Genomic DNA, 8,703 nt, shown 5'->3' on the forward strand with positions numbered 1-8,703 from the left:
TTGGTTCACGTTCGAATCCTCTAGAAGCTGCTAAAATTGCACTCTAGGCCAATCAAATCAGAGTCTCTGGGTGGGATTCAGGTATTTTTACAGCTTTCCAAGCAATTCGGTGTGCAGCAGTGCCTGAGAAACTTTGAACTAATCTTTTTCTTAGCAGCTAACTTGTCCTAGTATCAAAAATACAATTATTTAAATAGTTGTCGTGTTAAGTCGTTTTTTACCTGAAGAAAACAAAAATCTATGTACAGTCGGGAATTTTGTTCTTCTATAATATTCTTTCCTTTCCTTTCCTTTTTTTTTTTTTGAGAGAATTCAAAATTCTCTTTGATGTTCCTTTTTAATGTTTCCAGTCTCTTAGTTCAGTGTTTATTACCCTGGTTCATATCAGAATCACTTCAGGGAATTTGTAAAAATTTCCTCTTTACATTCCACAAAAAGTCAATCACCTCTGCTTGGAGTTAGCCGTAGTTCACCTGCATGGAAGACTCATCATAAAAAAGACACCTGAGCTCCACACCTCACAGGTGGGAAGTTACTGTGTCCAACAGGAAGCCAGTCTCTCCCAGTTCTTCCCCCTCCCCGTTTTAGGAGAAATAAGCCTGCTTGGGGAATGTAGCAAGTCTGAGGATGAATGAGATTGGACTGTATTCAATAAAAATATAAGTAGATGATTTTTTAAATATAATTCATTCTGTTAGGACAATGAATAAAATATCTCATTGGTTAATTCTCATCCACGTTGTAGATTCTTAGAAAGGGAGGGAGTTCAGCATCCTTCTTGGTCTACAGTAGGCAATACACACTTGTAGAGTGAGTTAAATTGAATGTAAGTAGAAGATTTTGGCAGTTCAGCAATTCTTAGAAACCCCAGGCATGAACACATCCCTTAAAATCTCTCAGGAAATACTCCTTCAATGAAAGATGGCTGAACACACACTTGCTAACATAAAAATCTCCACGTCATGTTCTGATGCCAACGAGGGCTTCCTGGGAACATGAGTTTGGGCAGAGTCTGCTGATTTCACATCCTCTGTTATCTTCCTCTTCAACTGACTCATAATAACCTCCAGCAATTACATAAGAGAGCAGGAAATGTGGGTCTGTGGGTCTGCAGGTCAGGAGGAAATGCTGGGGATCAGTAACTTGAGTGTCTTCATCTTACAGACAACATTAGCTAAGGTAAAGAGCAGGAATTCACACTTTTAGAAGGTGTTGCCTTTAAAAGTCATCTTGGACATGATACTGCAGATAGAAATATTTTCTTTTTTGCCACATGACTCTACAGGGCAGCGTCCTGCTCCATTCTTTAGGCAAGTAAAAGACTCTTTGGAAATGACCAAATGCTTGACAAGATAATTTAGGCCCATTCTTGAAAGCTCCCTTTAAACTCCTCTGACCTGGCATTATGAAGAAGGTCCTATTTGTTAAAATCCCACTTTTTTCATTGCTTTCTACACAAGTGCAATGAAAAATATTGGATAATTTTTGCATGTGCTTGTCAATATGTGGTGGTTTAGAAATTACAAATAATATTCTTCATATTGACAAGGTAGAAACTCCATGCCTTCTCATCTAATGATTTGCTTTTTGGTTTCTGAAGTTGTTTAAGTCGTTAGAATTTTCTGTGGGAAATATAGAATCAGGTGTCTTAGTTATCTAGTGCTGCTATCACAGAAATACCACAAGTGGATGGCTTTAACAAAAAGAAGTTTATTCTCTCACAGTCTAGGTGGCTAGAAGTCCGAATTCAGGGCACCAGCTCCAGGGGAAGGTTTTCTCTCTCTGTCGGCTCTAGGGGAAGGTCTTTGTTGTCAATCTTCCCGGATTGAGGAGCTTCTCAGTGCAGGGACCCTGGGTCCAAAGGACATGCTGTTCTCCTAGCTCTTGTTTCTTGGTGGTATGAGGTCCCCCTGTCTCTCTGCTTGCTTCTGTCTTTTGTAACTCAAAAAAGATTAAAAAAAAAAAAAAGATATAAAAAGACTTAAGACACAACCTAATCTTGTACATTGATTCCTGGATCATTAACATAACTGCTGCTAATCCCACCTCATTAACATCATAGAGGTAGGATTTACAACCCATAGGAAAATCACATCAGATGACATAATGGTAGACAACCACACAATACTGGGAATCATGGACTAGCCAAGTTGACATACATTTTTGGGGGACACAGTTCAATCCATGACATCAGGTTTGTTGTGTCCTTATGGAAAACTGCTATAATTGAAATAGCTAGGTAACTCAGGGCAATTACAAACTGATATTAAGCAGCTTCCGGGTGCCAGGCACAGTGCAGGGCACTGGGGAAACAAAGATAAATAAGATGCAAAGCCCTCAACACTCATAGTCTAGATGATGTCAGTGTTGAATGTTGTTGGGAAAGGCCAAGTCCTACTCTTCTTTTTTCATCACATCTGTCACAGTCACTCTTCCTTCCTATTTCCATTTGCTGCTACCTGAGGCTAGTTCCTGATAGTTTTATGCCTGGATTGCTGTAATCGTTCCCTAATGATCTTCTTTTTTACTTATTGTCTTTCCCCTGGCTTTCCTTCGCTCTAGTCAGCTGGTCAATCCTGAGCATTGTTACCATATTAAAACCCATTGCTGTCAAGGCGATTCTGACTCATAGCGACCCTATAGGATAGAGTAGAACTGCCCCGTAGGGTTTCCAAGGAGTGGCTCTTCACCACTACGCCTCCAGGGTTTCCATTACCATATTAATCTATCTAAAATAAATAAATGCCACTCCCTACTCAAAAGCCACCAATAGTTTCCCCCGCCACCTTGTATTTTTGCTAAGCCCCTGTCTACTCTTCCAACCTTGTTCTTCTGCTCTTCATTAACCCCACGTTCTAGCTAGGCTGGTCTTCTTTATCAATGTCTGAATTTGCCTTGTTCCTCCCCAGCTTTGCTTTTTGGTTATCAATTGTCTTCCTTCCTCTTTCTCACACATCTAAGTCCTGTGTGCCCCACATGGCTTAGTGGGGGTCTTTATGAAGCTTTCTTTGACAACCAAAGCCTACAATTACATATCCCTCATTTAATTCCTTTGGAACCCACTATCTATACCAATTATTGGATTTTAGCATTTGCTGTTTTATGTTTACACATAAATTATATACCCTTTGAAGAATAGGGCCACGTCTTAATCCTCTTTGTATTCTTCATATTGCCTCATGAAGGATGTTGTTCATAACCAATAACGAATTGACATCCTGTTGATTCTGACTCAGGGCCGCTCCATGTGTGTCAGAGTAGAACTGTGCTCCACAGGGTTTTCAATGTCTGATTCTTCAGAAGTAGATTTCTGGGACTTTCTTCTGAGTTGCCTCTGAGTAGACTCAAACCCCAAAACTTTCGGTTAGCAGCTGAGCATGTTAACCATTTGCACCATTCAGGGACTCCCATTGTACAAAGGATTGGGTCTTGATTCTCCTAGAGTTCTATTTCATCTTTTCTTTCAGTTCAGCAAAGAATATTATGTAGCTACTGTGGGTAACAAGTGATGCTAGGAACTCATCATTCCTTTTCTTTTGTCGATCCTCGATGCAGGGGCATAGGAGGAAAAACTGGAAAGTGAGAAAGTTCGTACTGAGAGAAGACCCTGCATATCTGCACTACTATGACCCTGCGGGGGTAAGTTTCTGTGGTCGACAAATTCGTTAAACTAGAAGCCTCCACTGCCTTTATTAGCTGGGCTACCCATTCTTCTTTCTGCTCTGCTGATATCCTTTTTCTCTCTTCACTCCCCCGCTTCTTAATTTCCCCTCCTCCCTTCTCATTGTAATGAGCTGAGATCTTAGGCCTTTGAGGCCAATATAAGCTCAGGTATGGGAAAAACAAACAAACAAACAAACAAACCTCTGTATTGTTATTTCTTTAGTCAACACAATACCATTTTTTTGTTTGTCCCAATCTGATATTTTCAGGGGGAGCTATATCAGTCTAACACTTACTCTTAGTTTAATATGCAAAAAAAGTGAATAATTCCTCTCCCGGGTCAACTTGGATGAGAACATTGCTTAAGACTACAATCTGGGTTTTGATTGTTTGGGAGCAGGGTTTTCCTCAACAAAATAAGACAACTCTGTCCAAGTTGTCCTTAGCTCTGTTCTCAGTGCAGGGCTCTTTGATTCCCTCTTAGGAGAATTATCTTATTAGATCAGTTGGATCAAAGAGATCTGGGATCATGCAGCTGTTTTTGAATAGGCTAATGGGATGCAGTGACCACAGCCTCCCCACCTCCCCTGACATTTCCTCTAAATTGGAAGCCCAGATTAATTTGGGTCTTTTCCTCCTACCTCCCTGACCCAGTAAAGTGGAGGGTTGAGGATGTGGAATGACTGTAGATCTAGAGCAGGTTTTCTTTAGTCTCCTTTGGCCCTTATTCTGGGGGCCTGATCTATACCAGAAGGGGTCTGTGTGGCTTCTGCACCAACAGGGTGGGGCATATGCATACGCTGTACATTGAAAACATGAGGAACAATGTTCCCTCCTCTAGGGGGAAGAGCCCCTGGGAGCTATTCGCCTGAGAGGATGTGTGGTGACTTCAGTGGAGAGCAACCCAGATGGTAAGAATAAATTTCTGTGTGAGAGGTGTCTACTTTCTTTCGCACATAGGAACCCTGAGCCAACAGCAATCAAATCAGATATCAGTATGAACAACTTCACTGTCTAAAAATCTGGGAGATACCAAGAGCTGTTCTCTCCCAACTCCTGGCTTTCCAAGCCTTGGGGATTTGGAGTGGCTTTGCGGATACCTTGAGTAAATCTTTGAGCAATGTTGAGAAAAACCCTTCACCTCAGAACTGGCTTGGATGGAAAGCTTATTATCTCCCGATTTCTGTAATTGAGCCCATGCATTCTTTAAAGGGGGCCTTTTACATACCCAGGCCAGGAAATCTCCCAAGACAAAAGAAACATTTGTGCAGAGAGGCAGCTTGGTGAATGGAAAGAGCACCTGGGTTTGAGTTGGGTCTATGCTAGTAATTAGCTGTACTACATGAGACAAACCACCTGACTCCTCTGGGTCTTCATTCCTCCTCTAAAAAGGAGCAGGTTGCACTAGAGGACCTCTGTGTCGCTTCCAGAGCACAAGTCTATGATTTGGTGCAAAGAATAACCATGTTTATGAAGGCTGACTTTCCAAGTGCTGGTAAACAAGTGGTATCACTGGAGAGATGTAGTTTAGACATTCCAAACCCTGGTTTCATCATGCTGTTTTGGGTGTATGGTGTTCTATAGAAGCCCTGGTGATGCAGTGCTTAAGACCTCAGGCTTCTAACCAAAAGGTTGACAGTTCGAATCTACCACCCACTGCTTGGAAACTCTATGAGGCAGCTTTATTCTGTCCTACAGGGTTGCTGTGAGCCTGAATTGACTTGACGGCAATGGATTTGTTTTGGTTGGTGTTGTATAAGCTGACAGGAAAATAGCTGCAAAAGCCTATAGAATTTTACTACCCTTGACTCTGCCTACAACCGTGCCTCGTAGGGTTATGTTTTAGTTTTAGGAAAGGGAGCATGTTGTTTTTTAATTTGAAACAATGTTTAAGTCTTGTCACAGTCTTGACTAATTTATTGCCTTTTATATTTCGGTAGAGGCTGTAACTTAGCCCTTGATAAAAACCAGTTCAGGCAATACTGATGGTACTGGTGGTAGGTCTGAGGCTGCCCCCCCGCCCCCATGTACTGGGGTTAGCTGTTGGTTTATTTAGAGTATTAGCAGAGAAACGAAGGGGTTACTTTGTTAAACACTATTATTTCGTAAAGGCGAGAAATTTTGTTTACTTATAAACTCTGAAAAGAAAATGTTTCTTCTTGAGGGTTTTGTTTGATTTCTGGAAACTACATGTACGTATATAAGTCAGCACATACGTGATCATATTAGCTACCTATCTGAATACTATATCATGTGTAATCATACAATAGATATGATCATGCAATGTTGGTACATTTGAAGACCATGTAATTTTTTTCCTATTACATTCTTTTTCTTTTGATCAAAGTGCAATATACATGCATAAAATAGTATATGCTGTAACAGTATATCTTCATGAATGTTCACAAAGTGAGCACACCTGTATAACCAGGACTAGAAGATCAAGAAATGGGTTATGACCAATACCAAAATGCCCCCTTTGTGCCCTCCTCCAGGGACTTTCCCTCCTCCTGATAGTTAACAGCATTGCCTGGCTTTGCTTGGCTTTGTTCTTCATATACAGCAAGTCATAAGTATGTGTTCTTGAAAACCATATATTTCATGTTCTTAGAGAACTCGAGAAACCAGAATTTTCTTACTTGCAGAGGGAGGGTGGACCGGGGGGCCCTCTGGTGCCTGCGGGCACTGTTATTCACTGTCTCTCTCACCAGGCAAGAAGAGTGACGAAGAGAACCTTTTTGAGATCATCACGGCTGATGAGGTGCACTATTTCTTGCAAGCGGCCACCCCCAAGGAGCGCACTGAGTGGATCAAAGCCATCCAGGTGGTCTCCCGGACTGGGAAGTGAGGACATGCCTGCAGCTTCTCCTTACCCTCCTGAGGGAACCCCACAGTTATGCTCGCTCCAGCAGCTGTCCACTTCAGGGATGAATCCACAAGAAAAGGCCCAGGGGTGGGAAGTTGTCTTCTGCAGGGGATTCTGAATGTAATTAACCACGTGCTCGTTGTTCACCTGCACAGCATTGCTCACTGAACCTCTTTGCCCCTTCCCGTGTGCCCCCAGCAGGTAAAGCAGCCTGTGTGATCTGGGTGGGCTGCTTTCCCTCTCCGGGACTAAAGAACCTCTTCTGGAAAAGGCAGTTGAGCTAGGAGATCTCTGAGGTCCTTCCTACTTAGGAGACAAAATGCCCTGTGATTCTAATACCCATGGAGGTTAAGGTGCCTCTAGCTGTCCTGATGGGGCCCTTCTTTAGTTAACTTTTGGCCTTCACCTGTCTCCACCTGTGCCAGAGCACATTTTCAGTTTTATCACAGTACTGACTAGTTTATTGTCTTTCGATTTTCCAGAGGCTGTAACTCAGCCCTTGATACAAACCAGTTCAGGCTCTACTGGTGGTACTGGTGGTGGGTCTCTTGCCTTTAAAACAATGTTGCAAATCTGTTCTAAGAGTATTAGGCAGAAACCTCTTTTGCCCTCTTTAGCCATCTTCCACTTCCTCTTGGCCACAACATCAAGTAACAAAATGAAGGAGAGCTCTCTTCTTCCTCATCCTACCCAGAAACTTCCTGAGAACAGGCACCGAAGTGATGGTTTTTAGGTTTCAGCTTTTGGTCACTTACTTCAGCTAGAAAAGTCATGTCTTCTGAGAAACAGACTTGAGGAAGCCAGAAGTAGCGAGGGTCCTTTTCCGTGCCTAGAAGCCACTGAGGGTGCCACATATTCCACTTCCATTGAGGCTGACCTGAGAAGGGTCTCTCTTTGTCCCTTTTGGGAGCACTTCTCTACAGTTTATTATCATTAAGAGAAGGGGCCTCAAATATGCGAGGTTCTGTTTTATTTGAGTGTTTAGGAAAAAAAAAAAAAAAACTAGCTGGGTTCTTTCCATGGGCAAGGGGCCTAGGCAGCTGCCTGGCTAATGTGTCCTTGAGCTCTAGAGGTTGGAGGACTAAATTGCAGGTCAGCTGACTGAATGAGGGGTTTATACAAAGACAGTGCTGAAAGGACTGTAGACAGAGCTTGTGGTGGTGGCTGTCAGCCTATGGAGCGCCTTCAACTCTCCAGTTAATGATATTGTGGTCTGTGCCTAAGCTTTTAAGTACAAGCTGTAGCAACTCCTTCTTGGCCTCTGAGGGGCCCACAGCCCCATTGTCAGCCACAGTGATCTGACCTAGATTCAAATTCAGGACTGGTTTCCCATTGTTGACCTTATCCACTTACTAGTGATTCTTCTCCAACAGTGAGGAAGACAGCATCCATAGAACCAGTTATGTGTGTGAAGGTATATTTTTCAACTCTAGGTTTTAAATTTTAAGGCTGCAGTGAGGAAAAACAGGTAAACCACTTACCAATGAGTCAGCTCCAACTCATGGTGACCATGTGTGCGTCAGAGTAGAACTACGCTCCATAGGGTTTTCAAGGCTGTGATCTTTTGGAAGTAGATTGCCAGGCTTTTCTTTTGAGCCTCCTCTGAGTGGATTTGAACCTCCAACCATTTGGTTAATAGCTGAGTGCTTAACCGTTTGAATCATCCAGGGACAAAATTGCTTCTGATTTTGCTGGCTCTTCTCTCTTCCTCCCCCAGTTCCGCACAACATTCCTGAGGCTACTCCTACTTATTCCCAGAGTGTCATATTAGTGGTCTTGAGATACAGGACTACCTTTTTAAATTTTTTTCCTGGTTATTTCATAAATTGTGTTCTTATAACATGCACACTATTTTCCTACAATCGGTGTTAAAAGTATTTATTAATATGGAGTCAACTTTATGTTTTGAAATAAACATGACTGTTTTTGGTGTCTGTTGGATGTTATGACTCTGATGTTTTGCCTTCCATTAAAGACTCACCTTTTCTACAACTCACTTGCGCTTAGAATAAAATCACCTCTTACTTCTCCAGTCGTCCCAACACCTGTATGAGTTTCTGTAACAAAGTCAATTTATTCTAGGGAAAAATAAAAATGGGAAAAAATAAGATTAGGGCTTAGGGAATATTTTTGAAGAATTAGGAAAGTATATAGAGAGTAGGAAAATGTCTCCT

The 8,703-nt window shown here is 42.1% G+C and overlaps 1 protein-coding gene across 2 annotated transcripts in view; it reads left to right on the top strand.

Moving 5' to 3' along the window:
- The window catches only part of PLEK (pleckstrin), a 33,469-nt gene extending 24,999 nt beyond the window's left edge, over nucleotides 1-8,470 (top strand). For both annotated transcript variants that reach the window (XM_003413545.4, XM_064268667.1), the window contains exons 7-9: nucleotides 3,556-3,639; nucleotides 4,505-4,574; nucleotides 6,375-8,470. In XM_003413545.4, coding sequence (XP_003413593.2) covers nucleotides 3,556-3,639; nucleotides 4,505-4,574; nucleotides 6,375-6,511 — 291 coding nt within the window. In that variant the 3' untranslated portion in view covers nucleotides 6,512-8,470. The remainder of the gene's footprint in view (nucleotides 1-3,555; nucleotides 3,640-4,504; nucleotides 4,575-6,374) is intronic.
- The last annotated feature ends 233 nt before the right edge of the window (nucleotides 8,471-8,703 follow it).

This window comes from Loxodonta africana, chromosome 15, assembly GCF_030014295.1.
Source record: "Loxodonta africana isolate mLoxAfr1 chromosome 15, mLoxAfr1.hap2, whole genome shotgun sequence".
Classification (NCBI taxonomy): Eukaryota; Metazoa; Chordata; class Mammalia; order Proboscidea; family Elephantidae; genus Loxodonta; species Loxodonta africana.